This window comes from Amblyomma mixtum, chromosome 2 (genome assembly GCF_055824585.1).
Source record: "Amblyomma mixtum isolate Tamu chromosome 2, ASM5582458v1, whole genome shotgun sequence".
Taxonomy (NCBI): Eukaryota; Metazoa; Arthropoda; class Arachnida; order Ixodida; family Ixodidae; genus Amblyomma; species Amblyomma mixtum.
This window is the reverse complement of record NC_143013.1, coordinates 88,875,344-88,890,167: the sequence shown is the minus strand read 5'-3', so window position 1 is coordinate 88,890,167 and position 14,824 is coordinate 88,875,344. Positions and strand designations below refer to the sequence as shown.

General features: G+C 45.8%; 1 protein-coding gene across 1 annotated transcript in view; it reads left to right on the top strand.

Annotated features, from left to right (window-relative positions):
- The window catches only part of LOC149360074 (S1 RNA-binding domain-containing protein 1), a 59,085-nt gene extending 54,182 nt beyond the window's left edge, over positions 1-4,903 (top strand). Inside the window, exon 20 of the mRNA XM_089572162.1 lies at positions 1,030-4,903. Within this exon, the coding sequence (XP_089428288.1) occupies positions 1,030-1,286 (257 nt within the window). The 3' untranslated portion in view covers positions 1,287-4,903. The remainder of the gene's footprint in view (positions 1-1,029) is intronic.
- The last annotated feature ends 9,921 nt before the right edge of the window (positions 4,904-14,824 follow it).

Genomic DNA, 14,824 nt, shown 5'->3' with positions numbered 1-14,824 from the left:
TTCTGAATGGACGACTCCTCTCACGTCGAAAAAACAAATCAGCATTGTTTTGAGGTTTGGCTTCACCTGACGAGCTTTCTTGAGGTGAGGTGAATTTGAAGTTTTCCATTGGCATGACTGTTGCTTTGATTCAGGATTTAATTCAGGAACACTTGAGTTGTCCCTATAGCATCGTCCTTGAACGTCTTTCTGAATATTTCAAGAGTTTCCGTTCCACTTTTTCCGAGAAAAAATCAGAATTTCACCGGCGCACGCTGTTCACGAAAATCAGCCATTGCAAAAACGACACTCACACAAAACAGTCGTCACTCTAAAACTCTGCCTAAACTAGTCTGACCTCCTTCAGCGACGGCACTCGGCTTACTGACTCTGGAATGTTCCTTCTATGCGCTCCTAGCGGCAAAACGCGGTACCACAGAAGCTGTGCCGATTAAAAAAATTAGTCCGGTTTCTTTTGGGTACCCCCTCGTATCATGGAAGCTGTGCTCAAAAATTGCATTACGGAGAGGCGTAACCGTCTGCTGATTTTTTTTTGTTTTATTTTAACATGTCAAGCTATTGTATCATGGAAGCTGTGCTCAAAAATTGCATTACGGAGAGGCGTAACCGTCAGCAGATTTTGTTCTGTTTTATTTTAACATGTCAAGCTATAGTATGTGGCTTTTAAGCTTTACTTTCCTTGGCTTTCTTTTGAGGCACAGCGTCAACTGACGGGCTAGTTGGTTTTCCATGGTGTTTTACTAGCGCAAGAAGGCACAGATGAAGGAACACAGAACAAAGACAAACGAGTCAGTGCTCTTTTGTCTTTGTTCTGTGTTCCTTCATCCGTGTCTTCCGCTGGTAAAACACCATTTTGAGGCACTGCTGATTTTCTTGCACTGGTAAAATACCATTTTGAGGAACCACTGATTTTTAGTGCACATTTTGGCAAGCGAGCAGAGGCAGTAAAAGGTTGTTTGAAAACCCAGCTCAAGAGTGCCGCAAAGGTTTTAAACCCTCTCTTCTTCTCCCTTTCCCTCTGGCGAGCAGAGCAGCACCAGCCGCTGTTCAAGAGCGGCGTCCTCTCTCTCGACGAAGTGCGCACGGGTCTCGAGCTCACGGGCAAGGTCAAGAACTGCACCAACTTTGGCGCCTTTGTCGACGTCGGCGTTGGCCACGACGGGCTCATCCACGTCAGCCAGATGAATGGCCAGACAGTGGCGCTGGGTGACCGCGTGACGGTGCGCGTCGTCACCTTCGACAAGAGCCGGCGCCGTATTGGACTGCGACTCATCTCCAAGGGCTGAGCTCTTGCTATTTTAGAGTTGTCATGTTGTACAAAATATAATGGGACAATGGAAAAAAATGCAGATGGAGAAATATTTTGGCTGGTGGAGAGCCACAGTCAGTTTTCATATATGTATCAGCAGCGCGAACACAAAACGGAAGAAGGGGAAGATAGTACAGAGGGCTGAACTTCCAGCTCTTATTTGAACAAAAACTGAACCCCACTTGTATACACACACCGGGTAAAAGCCCACTAGGGGGAGTAATCAATGCGCAGGATCGAACTGGGACCCACACGATGTCCAGGGCATCAAAGGATAGCAAGAATCATAATATACAATGAGTTTTTGTTCAAATAAAAGCTGAACGTTCAGTGCTGTGTGCCATCTTCTCCTTCTTCCGTTTTGTGTTGGCGCTGCTGATACATATGGATCGCAACGAACTAGCCTGGCAAGTGGTGTTAGTCAGTTTTCGCTGAAAAGGTACAACAGTGACACTTCACAGGTAAGGAGTGAGTGACCACTGGGGTGTTATTTAATTTGTATTAACCAAATCATTTACATTTTTTACATTTTCAGTTTATGTCCTCTTAGCGTTTCCATTTTTTTAAGACAGGCTGCATAGAATTGTCATGGAGCGTGTTACGTAAATTTTAACGTTGAAATACATTTTGCTGTGCCATCTGCAGCCTACTACTGCCAGATAGTTAACCTGGAGGCTCTTCCGCCAAGCTCAGCGCTGCTGAAGGAAATCTTGGCTCTTGAATGCATACCAGGAGTTCCTTGCTTTGTAAAAACTGAATTTCCATGTGAGCAAAGCTCGTTCTCTTGAGTTTCGTGTTTGCTGCTAATGCAGTGCTCTCCTGCCTGATAGAAGGGAGTCACCAGAGAAAGTTCTTCCATGGATTTTCTTCGTAACATCTATTTATATATTTTTTTTGCCCAGTTTGTTTGCTCAGAGAGAGTTTGTTTGCTCTGCGAGGGTCCAGAAAGAGATCCCAACGTTTGTGATATTTATCGCCCAACGTCGAGGAAAGTTATTGGAAGTTCCTGACATCTCTGCGTGCTTCCTAAAGCCACGTGAAGCGCAGTTAGTGTGGTATTAAGGATTTGCTAGTGGAATGTGATAGCCTAGTGATGGGTCTCACATGTGTGCGCCGGGACCACTAGGGCCAGTTTTACATTTCTGATATGAAGATTCCAGTCACATTTTCTTTTTTACTTTGAGTTCATATGGGATAGCACCAGTTGTCAGCCATGCTTTCAGTGTGCAGCACTGTATGCATCTCTCTGCGTCTTCAGCAGTTTGTTGTTTCTGCCAAAGTTAGCCACTCAGCAGAGCTGCTGTATAATTGCATTCATTTATTTCATTGGCACATCACTGCAGCTCTAGGTGCACACCCAGTTTTATAGTTTAAAAACATAGTATATAGAATTTCAAAGACATTTTATAGAATTTTAAATTGCGGCGTTTAACGTTCTGAAGTGATACATGGGCTATGAAGGATGCTGTAGTGGAAGGCTCCAGATTAATTTTGGTCACCTGGGGCTCTTTATTGCGAGCTGACATCACAGACCACATAGGCATTTCTGTATTTTCCACCATTGAAATACAGCTGTTGCAGCACTGATTAAAGGGACACTGAGGGGAGCACTATTAATATTTTTTTTTATAGCAAAATCCGATAGTTCAGCATGTCATGGCTTTGTTGCCACTTAGGCGGCAGCGAAAGATGCATTTATTTCTAAGAAATTTGGATTCGAAATTGAAAAAGTTTTTCCCGCCGCTCTGATTCAAACTTGGGATTCTCCTATGACGACACAGGACTAAGTGACGTGAAACATGACGTGAACATGACGTAACGCAGACTCCGTGATTTCTGGCTGCCAGCAGTGCGGCCTAGCAGCAGCCAAAACGAAAGCTACCGCCGGCCGTGCGTTGAAGGCATCTATCGGCTACTGCGGCCGTCGCTACAGTCGCTTCGCTTACGTTTGCACTGGCGTTTTGCCAGCGTTACGATGAATCTCGTTCTCGAAGTCGTCAACGAAGTTCTCGCAAATAGACACCTTTAGCATACCGTATACCTTGTTACCGCTAGCAAAATACCGGGAGCCGCCCTAACGCCGGTGAGCAGGCGCTGATTGGTCCCGATGCTTCAGTCGCGCGCGTAGCTGCCGGGCACGTGGCGCCATCTGGCGTCGTCAAGGAGATTTGCGCATGCATTGGCTGCGCCTCAGTGATTTGTGGCTTCTCGGGTCCTAGAGTTACTAGAACCATTGGTTCTAGCAACACTGCTTTGTCCTATGACGTCATCACGCTTGTACTTGCGAGTTTGGCCTGTGGCGGCGATACCTGTATTTTGGTTCTTGCTCTTTTCTACGTTACAAGAGCTTTGTTGTCAATATGAGTGGCGTTTCTGTAATCAGGAGCTGGTATTCTGCCGATGCAAGCCAACTTCAATTTCTCCTCAGTGTCCCTTTAAGCCCACGACTTTGAGCCAAATACCGTAGCCACTGAGTCACAATGGCAAGTTCTTATAGGTTTATGGGTTTTCAGAATTTTTGCAGATTTCAAAGGAACACTTTAAAGGTTAGGTATTTAAGCACAAGTTCAAGGCCTTAATTCTAATCTGGCCTGCATTCTAATTTGATTGGCTCCACACTTGAATGACAAGCATTGGTCATGGGTGACCAGTGTGGTTTCAGTTGCAGTGTTGGTGAACGGACATCTGCATCGCAGACTCGGGAAAGCAAGTTTCTTTTACGGCTATCTCTGTATAAGATAATGCAGCGGTGTGTTCCACCATTGTATATTCACCGTGTCATGACTGCATCCATTTACCACATCACAGGGCGGCATGTGGTAGTACGTCTTTTTTTCTTTGGAGGTGAGACTAGCAGTGGGAAGGGATAAATTTGCATACAAGATGTTTCAATGTCTTGGGACTTTAAATTGGGCCATATTGGTTTCCTATTTTTCTTCGTAAGTGCATGTATGTGTACGTCTGGTATGAAGAGTCCTCAGCAGGAACAGTACCATGTGCAGTGTCTCATTCACTAAGTCGGTTTTGTGAAGAGCTGCATAAGCCGGTATTACCATTCTACTGAACTGACTGTGAGCTCGCACACTTGGGATCACACACTGTGCAAGAACTGTTGCTCTGAGAAACATTCTTATATCTGAAGGAAGCGGTGTACCTATCAAGTATGCAGCTATGTGCCAAATATGCTTTTGAAAGGCAATGCATTCATATTGCTGTATTTTTGTACGTTGATGGACACAGAAGCCATGCACTGCTGATGGCAGCATTCTAAAAAAGCAGAAAGGCAGCCCAGTTAAAATATATAGGTGCGACCAATTGTTTTGTGTCCCGATGAAAGCTGGGCTTTATTAATTTAAGGAAGCATGGAGCGATCTGAGTTCTGTTATGGAACATGACCAAGTCAATGCATCGAGCTTGTCTAACTGGGTTGACATTTACCATATGTGGTACTTTGGAGACGTTGATGATTTCTCTAACTTGCCTCTTCATGTGTGCATTTTGTCCTGTTTAGTTTCTTCCAGTGTTTTGGCAAATATAGTATACTTTATTTAGAGTGTGGAGAGTATAGTTCTCATATGTTCACTATGCCCAGTTTTGTAAATAGGTGCTAATAAAATTGAAAAATTGAAAATCTAAACATTCTGCTTTGTATTCCTTATTGGGTGCAGTGAAGCCATTGTGTGTTCATTGTATTCATTTGTTGTTTTAAAGAGTACCATATTAATATTCCTTTTGTCCAGTTCGCTTTTAGTGTTCACAAGTTGTGCTATCAATATTTAATAGCCACTGTGGTGGCTCAGTGGTTATGGTGCTCGGCTGCTGACCCAAAAGACGCGGGTTAGCTCCCGACCACGGCGGTCGCATTTTGCTCTAGGCGAAATGCTAAAGACCAGTGTACTGTGTGAAGTCAGTGGACATTAATGGAGTACAGACATCTAATTTTGGTGGCATGTTTTCTTCTCTACAATGATGCAGAAAACACTACTATGCATGAATCACTACGTGGTATTTTCCTACGACCGCTAAATAATTTATAATCGAATTTCTTTCTCGTACTGTTTCGGTTTCAACAGCCGAACGATGGCTGTGACGTCAGAGAGATGTTATAGGTTACGTGAGACATGGAAAAACTGCGATATAATCGCTGCTTCAGTGTTTTCATTCACTACAGTGCTAAATCCAGCCTTCCTCAAGAGCCGGAATGACAACGATTGTAGAAGCACCGATTATATTGCAGTTTTTTATGCCTCACGTTATCTATAACCTCTCTTTGACATCACACTCATTGTGCGGCTGTTGAAACCGAAACGGCATGAGAAAGAAATTCGAGCGTAAATTATTTAGCGGTTATAGGAGGATACGACGTGGTAATCCATGTATAATAATGCCTTACGCACCATTACGAAGAAGGAAACACACACACGGAAGTTAGGTGGCTATACTTCTTTAAGAGCCCCAGGTGGTCAAAATTATCGAGAGGTCTCCACTACGGCATCCCTAATAGCCTGAGTCGCTTTGGGACATGAAACCAAACCATATATACAGTCTAGCCCGGTTTAGGGAAGTCGGCGGTAATTGGAAACCGCTTCGCTCTATCCACTATTTCGTTATAATATCTGGACTATGAAAAAAATACAAATATTGGCAAATTGATTTATTGCCGCTGGAAGAACTGGTCCAGCGTTACCTGAACACGTTTCACCAGTGTGGTCTTAGGCCTCCATGCCGTCCAAATGCGAGCTGAAGTTCTGGTCGAACTCCGAACTCCCGAGGATCATGCGCAGAGTGTCAACTGCTGTGATGGCCGCTGCGGAGGTCACTGGCTTAGGGGCAGAGCCAGCGTCATCGCAATCACTGTCAGAGGCGCTGTCCACCGTGGTCGCATCCATGACGCTCCTGGCAACTTCGTCAGTCGTCAAGAGCTCGGTAGCAACAAGGTCGTCGTCGGCAAAAATGAAGTCCATGTGGCTCAGACCCGAAGGCACAAGGTTAACCGGCTAGCGGACTCCCAGAGCTGCTCCAAGGAGGCGGCACCATCAGCTGTTGCAGCTATGTCAACCGCGGCAGCTCCAGAAGTCGTTGCATGGTACAAGGCCGGCCGACAGCGTGAAAACGAGGCGAGAAAGGCTAAAGGCCCAACTCCATTAGCACTTTTCGGCGCGTGTCCTGCGCGCTTGGGGACACGCGCGCTTGAGGGCCCACGCGTCGGCCAGAGCAGGTCTGCGCATGCGCGACGCGTCGGCCGCACCGAGCGCGTCCACGACGCTAGTATCCGACAGTGGCAGATATCGGCGCTTGCGCATGGGCGCACGGCCGCGCGTCGGAAGCGGGGTCCGGTTTTCAACAATTGGAAGACCGCGGGGCTTAAGGAAAGTACATGCAGCGCAAAAAAACAGGGACAGCAGAGAAGACACAAACAACAGGACTGGCGCTGAACTAACTACTGAAATTCTATTGAAAACTGCAGAGCTTTAAACACAGACACGCCATCACATGTCCAAGAAGTTATTGATTCGCCATTTGATTGTAAGAAGGGCTCTCGGAGACTCTTTTCTTCATGGCTGACAGCTCTTTCAGATTCCCCCAAGTTTTCTTGGAATCCTTGCAGCTCCCCAACCATATTTTGTTCATGGCTGGACATTTTTTCAGTCGGCTCGCGAGGGGGAGCGAGCCAGCACCAGGAGCATGGAGATGCATGCCCCTTTTCGACGCTCGTCGCGCGCGTGCTGGGCGCGCAGGCGCTCCGCACGCACGCTGTGGACGTGTTCATGGAGTTGGGGCTTAAGCGAGCGGCCGAGACACCCGAAGAGCGATCGAGAGGAACGTCTCGCGAAGACAGCCGCCAAGCTGCTGAACGACAACGATGCGTGTCGCTACCGAAATGCCAGTAGACGAAACCGCTTTCGCTACGTACGTATATCCTGGCCTAGCTGTGCTAAGTCTCTGCCAATTTTTTTTTTCTTCAGCGCGGGACGGCACGCCGGGCGTAGAGCCAAGCGATGCAGTGAAGCCACCTTTTGTTTCGCGAGAGAGTAGACGCCACTGGTTGCCGTCAGCCTAGTCCTGCCGTCATTTTCGCCCAAAATTTTGCCTTAAAGGCGTACGAATGTTGCGACTGATAGAATTATTTTTCGGCTGGCACGAAATCTCTTCGCTATATCCGGGGACGCGCTTTTATTTGACTTCGTTAAAACCGCACCAAAGTTACATTGAAAATACAAAAATGGGAACGGGAAATTGAAATCCCTTCGTTATAACCGTTATTTCGCTGTAAGTGGCTTCGCTATAACGGGGCTAGACTATTTAGCAGCGTGTTTCTGTTTGAAGCATTAGTACCGATAGCACTCCTTAGACCAATTGCCCCTGAAGTGCATTCATCATTACTTTTCTGATATTACCTATGAAATGCGAGCACTAGAAATTAATGAATTCCAGCAACCTGTAGTCTTAGAAGTTTAGTTTAGTTTATGGGGTTTTAACGTCCCAAAGCGACTGAGGCTATGAGAGACGCCGTAGTGAAGGGCTCCGGAAATTTCGACTGACATCGCACAGTACACGGGCCTCTAGAATTTCTCCTCCAAAGAAATTCCAGCCGCCGCGGCCGGGATCGAACCCGCGTCTTTTGGGACAGCAGCCGAGCACCATAGCCACTGAGCCACCGCGGCGGCAGTCTTAGAAGTAAATGTGCTAAAACATGTTTAGCTGGACTGGGACATGGTTTTGCTTTGCTGGGTAGTCGGCACGTCTGGCGACGATATTATAAACTCAGGTTAAGCTGTGATCGAGGTTAACCCGATCTGATCTGTTCGCGCCGCAATGTGCAATGCGCAGTACAAGAGTGTGTTGCAGTTTAACACGAGGCGTGATCGTCTGAGGCGATAGCCTAGTGCTCTCGTGCAGTGGCCAGCGAAGCTGACCTGTCTGCGCCGCCGTGGCTTCGAATCTCAGTCGCGGCAGTATTTTATTTATTTATTTAAGGTCAAGGCTTTAGCGATGACCCAGATTTTGCAGCTTTGGTCGGGAAGTAGAGCTTTCGCTCTAAAACAGATTGTTAGGATGGTGGCTACCACTTCAAAGTAAAAATTGGCAGTGGTTTACCTCTGGTTAAACCTGCGAAAGCAGCGAGGAGAGAGAGAGAGAGGCGATGGAGAGCGCGCGGCAGCGGCGGCGGCCCCGGCACGCTAGCTATGCGTCGCTACTGCGCATGCGCAACTGGCGAGTGCGGTGGCAGTACCTCTGAGTGACCCACCAGTTGTGCGCCGCGCCAGCTGTGCGCCATGTGACGTCACTGCTCATCGCGCATGCGCAGTATCGCCTTTCGTCAGCTCCGCGAAGTGGCCCGGCGACTCGCGAAGTGTCCCTTTCGCAACAATAAGGGACCTATTACTGATGCGAAACCCCCCTAGTGCAGTCCAATGGATACAAAGAAAGCTAGAACAGCTTGCACAGATACTTTGCAGTTGAAATATTGTCCCGGTCTGCGGATGGCCAGTGACCCGGAAAAGCAATTGCAATTCAGAGAAAGTCTGCGCTAGATTTGGTTTTAGTTATGGCTCCTATGAACACCGCACTCCCTAACTACGTACTGGGGTTTCACTGAGAAGACGTCATAAATCAGCGCCAAAGAAGTAAAGGCGACGATAATCATGTGCTCTGCCGAGGCGATAATGTCGGATCGCACGTCATACATACAGGTTTAGGTGCTGCTAGGATGTTGCATTTTGAAGGTGGTGGTTAAAACGTATTAGGTTTTGTGATGTTTAATGTCCCAAGGTTACTCAGGCTATGAGGGATGCCAACTGGGAAAAGCAAGAAGGGGTAACCCTTTATAAAGATTTTTTTCAGTATTCACTTCGTTCAACCCCATGATGCAGCAGTCCGAAATTTCGGCAATCTTTTTTTTTCTGCAAATTGTTAGCATCACTAATTATACACACTAGCATCGTCGATTATGACTGTACCATCTGCAATTAGGCAAAGCCAAAAGCAGAGGCAACAAGGAAGGCTGTTAATATATGGACCGCAGGGGTACATTTGAATGAATATCAGGGTGAAGGTTTATCTGTCTACATTTTAAGAGTTGCAGATTGTGACACTTTTTCGAAAGCTTTGAGATGTCGAGGAACCGGACCTGAGTCGTGCAGTAAACGTTTTCTTTCTATTTCGGAGAACGTACAATCATCAGCGAATAAGGGGTTGCGAAACCAGCAAGATCATGTGTGTTTGACGCTGCTTTTCGTCCCCGAAGCATTTATTGATCAACACGTAAGCATGAACTGCTTTATCATTTCCGGTCACGTGATTCTGGAGATGCGTTTCCATCGTATCTTTTTTCCAGACAGATGGTACTGCTACAACGGCGCCCCAAACGCAGAATCTACTCAACTTAGCGAATGTTGTAAAGTTATCATTAAAGTAATCACATTTTGCCTTTCGCAATAAGCAACACACTGCGGCCTCATAGGTGGTGTCCAACTGACGGCGGACATTGCGTCACGGCGGAGCTTCGTCACGTGAATTTGAACTTCCGGGTCTTTTCTGTCGTTTGGTTTGTATGGGCATTGCTTGCAGACGTGCGGTTTCGGTCTTTCTTTCCTTAATACTGGTGCTCACATTGCTGGAAAAAGGATGTTGTGCGCTGCCTCAACCTGCAGAAACTTCATTGCAACGGAATGCAACATGTTCCGAGTGTCATCAAGTACAGGGAACGGCAAAAACAGTGCGCCGTTGCGATCCGCTGGCAGACTGCCTGCGACGGCCAACCCTATGCTATGCTTCGAGCATTTTGTTGGCGGCAGAGTTTGAGAGCGTTGTGGAAGTTGAAGAATTCGGTAAAGTAGGTTGTTTATCTCCTTGAGGAGCACCAATTTCTCGCTCGGAAGACTGACGGCGGCAGCACCGCTCGGGCTGTTTGCAAATATGTGCTGTTCGGCCTCCGTCAGTACAGCGTGACAACTTAAGATGTTAAAGGAGATGACGATTATTCCTCAGACATTTGCGCTGAATGCGAGTAGCTCGACCATAGTTAATACTTAAGGCCTGTGTGGTCACTGCCGTCAGCTGTCGAAACGGCGACACCGCGGCCACGTACAGCGGCATCTCGTTCGCTGGCACTGCTCTGGTCGCAGTGTTAAGGCATGTTTACGAGCACTTGTAAGAATTATAAATTGTTCTATGAGGCCATTTTCGCTAATTTCATGCTCAGACTGAAACACGTTTTCCCTAGAACACTAGTCGACATGAGCACGCAGCAAGTGTGGAAAATTATAATTAAGCAACCTGTTACACATAAGTTCCCTGTTTGTGTGGACCCGCATGTTGCAATAATGTTTCTTCGTTTCCTGTGTGCGGAGAAGGAGGCTGACAGACGAGGTGATCGCATTAGAAAGTGATAAGAATTATTTACCGCCTTTCTTTTCATACTCTGAGTCAGTAAGTTGGGAAAAGCTTCACTTCAGGATAACACAATTAAAAAAAAAAAATGGCAGCCAACATAGCCTAGCTATTTTTCACCTTTCATTGTACAGAACCTAGTAGAATTGACATCTGAGACAAATGCTATAATACTGAACTGTCACTGTGCAGCAAAGTGTCATTCGCACACTGTTTATGTGCTGAGCATGCATATGAAGTAAATAAATGTCTACGTCTATAGCTTGCATATGTGATGCATTGCATGCTTGCATGCAATGATTGCATGATTGACTAATGATTAATGATTGACTAATTGAGAGGTACATTGGTGATTTCAAGAAGTGCAAGATGCTACAAGGAAGGCAGAGGCTGGTCTAGTGGTCGTTGGGTTCATAACGATCAAGAGTAATAATAATGCTATAAAATTATGTTTTTTTATTAAAAAGCCAAGGAATGCATTGTGTTGAGTCATTCCAGACTTTTTGGTATCACTAGTGTCTTAGGGATGGTTTATCAATGTGCAAGCTGTGCCGCATTGTTAACGCCAAAGCTAAAACTGGGTGCAAATGCCTTTTGTTCAACATTGCACAAGACTTTGTAACAGGAACTTGTAGAAGATTCTGAAAACAACTCGTGTCAAGCTTCTGTGTGTGCTGTAAAAGCTAAAGCATGATATTTTTTTATGCTGGACCATACTAATTATTATAATTTAATATTTGTCACAAAGATCTCCTGCATTAAACTCATTTATTACATGCTGTAGAAAATGCGCTGCAAAAGGTTTTGCAAGACAAAGATATGATGTTATACCTACAGGACAAGAAGAGTTTCTCGTTAATAGCTGAGAAACTTGCTCATCTTGCAGTTCAACAGTAAAGCTGCCCACGTCAAGAGCTTGTTCTGCTTTTGGCTCCTGTTGCTTACTGTTTTGTCTTTGTGCCTGACTTTGTTTACGTTCAATAAAACTTCTTTTGGGGCTAGTTGGTGCATTTTGAATCTAAGAAAAGGAGCAGCACCAAAGCATGCAAACACAAAGAAAGAAAGGAGAACAGACAAGCGCTATAGTGCGTGTTGTGGTGCCTGTAGTGAAGCTCTGTAGCAGGCTTTGATGCCTTGTTTTGGCTTTAGGTTTTTATTAGGAAAAACATAAGGCAAGCTCATCTTTTGCCTAGCTGCTAGTGTTGTTACTTACCTACCTTACCTTGAACACTGTGCATACAGTGCGTAAGTTATAGATTTCCACATTTCTATACATAGCTAGGCATCAACAGCTGAGGTGTCAATCATTGGCGACATCTGTCTGTACACAGGCTGGTGGTTCTCCTTCAACTAGGCCCAGAGCACGAAGTACACGACAGCAAAATGGCTACAGGCTCTCCTCTGCTTTCATGGGAAGCAACATTGATTTTACATCCTTGAAGCTAGTGAACGTTCAAGAGATGACACAAAACAAAGCATTTATTTTTGTACAGTTTTTTCATCTACCTAATGCAGCAACCAGCATCGGGAAATCGAGTACAGAAATTCTTAACATTCAGAGGTGCAAGTTAAATGTAAATGGCTTGTAATGTCCCACACCACCATGCAGGGTGTGAAATGCATTGCAGAGTTGCAGTGCATAACTATGCATAGTTAATTTTGTTTGTGCGAAAAGTTCTTGTGCATCCAGCAAAGCTGCAGTAAGTGGACGCCTCTCACTGCTGGAATAGCTGCCATGTAACTTCCCATCTGGGCTCTTGGCGCACATAAGTCGAGGTTCTCAGTCACAAAGTCTCGGTGCATGCAGAAAGACTACAGTAGTGCTGAAAATTCAACACATTTGTAATGCAGTTGCATTTTTGCATTACAGCTCAACTAAAATTAAATCACATGACAGAGTTGTTAAGAATGCCAGCTTCTGTAGTAATTATTCCATAAAGCATATAGCAAATATTCAACGAAAGCAATTAAGCTGACAAGTACAGGAACCAACAATAAAACAGATTGTGCCCCTTGCTAAGGTTGTAAAACATTGACAAGTTCACAGACTTTTGAGAGGAGGAGCGGCACGTGGGCAATCAGGGACGCCGTAGTAGAGGCCTCCATATTAATTGGAACCACCGGGAGTTCTTTAACGTGCGCTGACATCGCGCAGCGCACGGGAGCCTTTCGCGCTTCGATCGCCTCCATCGGAAACGCGGCCGCCGCGTCCCGGATCGACTTTGTAGCCGAGCGCCGTAACCGCTAGGCCACCGCGGCATGTATAGAAAAAGTACCGAAAGTCCCCCGCGGATTTGCACGGTTCAAGCTCCTTGCCGTCGTAGCCACCCTGCTACATTGTGCGCACCAGTGCGCTCGTACGTAATGATAGGCTGCGGTTGCTGGTAGTCCATATATTCAGCGCCTGGAAGCGCGAAACCTCTAGGAAATATGTACTCTAATATATATTAGAGAACTATGTAGCAGCCATATGATAACCACAACAAGAAGCGGACTTTTCAGCGAGTGAATGAAGCGTCCTAAACTTCAGCGCGAACAGACGACGCATGCCGAAACGTTCGCACTTACAACGCTTTTCCGCCCTTAATTCCAATACGGAACGTCGAGCGTGGGCATGATAATGCACGTAGAGCATGCTGACCTTTTTTACGACTTCATTCGCGCGTATTACCTTATTAAGAGCGAATTTAAGCTTGGTAAATCCGCATTTCAAGCAGAGCGGCGTACACACGCATCTCGCCGAAAGACCCGGAAGTCGGAGTACCCAGCATGCCTTGCGGCTCGTTCAGATTGGACACCACCTATTACAAACGCTCACTTTTCGTGTACATGGCACAAGAACCTCGAACAATGTGCAGTTCATGGGTGAAAAATCAACTGTATTAAAAGCTAGACTAACTCATATCACACGCAAAAATGGTCGTTCACAATGTCGCGATACGGTTCACAAAACACTGGTGAGTTTTCGACATTGGCGCACTGAAAGGACAATGGAAAGCCGTGGTGAAGTCTTTGTTGTACAACAGCGACACCCCTAGTAGCACAAAATGTCGCCAGAACGTTATGACAATGTCGCCAATGTTTTATAATGTTGTGCAACATACTCCAACGTTACAGCAACATGCCCATAAGTTGGTCAGGATGACACTCTCTGCTAACATTGCAGCCAAATGCTCAGAAATTCGTTAAGATAACATACCATCTGTGATCTTTGGAACAACATCGAGAAGCAACGTTGAGGCAATACAGCCTGATGAATGTTATTATAATGCTTGAATCATAACAATAAAGCAACATTACAAATATATTTCAAGCACAGAGTTCCAGAAGTTTTCCGACTGTTGCTACAGTAAACATTTTTTTCAACTAGCAGTACTTTGCAACTGAATCTCTTCTGTTGCGCCTGCTATAAATTGCATGCACAGCTCGATTAATATGTCGCAAAGCTTTGTTTATTACCTATTCGCCACTGTCACCCTTGGGACACCCTTCAGGAACGGCTAAAGCTTGACTCTATGTTATCCGCTCGGAGGTGAGTGTATGAGTTACATATGTTGTACTGTATTGTGGAGCTCAAGTGCCGGTCGCTCTCGTTGGTCCTCGAAAAGCGTTATGATATGTTGTGAAGCTTACCAATTGGCAGGCCTGCATGCTTGTGCAGGGTTGCTAAAATTTTCAAGAATGTTACATATGATGTTATGAAACATTGTGGCAACGTTGCAGCAATGTTGTACATATGTGGACACAACATCGTGGGAAATGTAGCAGCAATGTTTTTCACATATGTTGTCTTGATATTGCCAAAGGAGGACACTAGCCACGTTAATGCAGCCTAAATAGGTAACATTGCTGCAATGTTCCAGCAGCAATCTGTGCTACTAGGGACGTTGGTCAAACGCGCGGTCTTGGGCCACCAGTAGCCCGGGCACCTATAGTAGGTGCTCAGCATGAAGAAAAACTGTGCGTTCGAAATCCGCCACAGACTCCAAGCAAGTTTGAGTGTTTCCCAGTCAGACTTGTTGAGTGCATTAATGACTGACGACAGACCGAGAACGATCGCGACGAAACTTTCTGTCACATCTGTTTTGAGGTCACCCAAGTAATTCTCAGCGAAGCATTTTT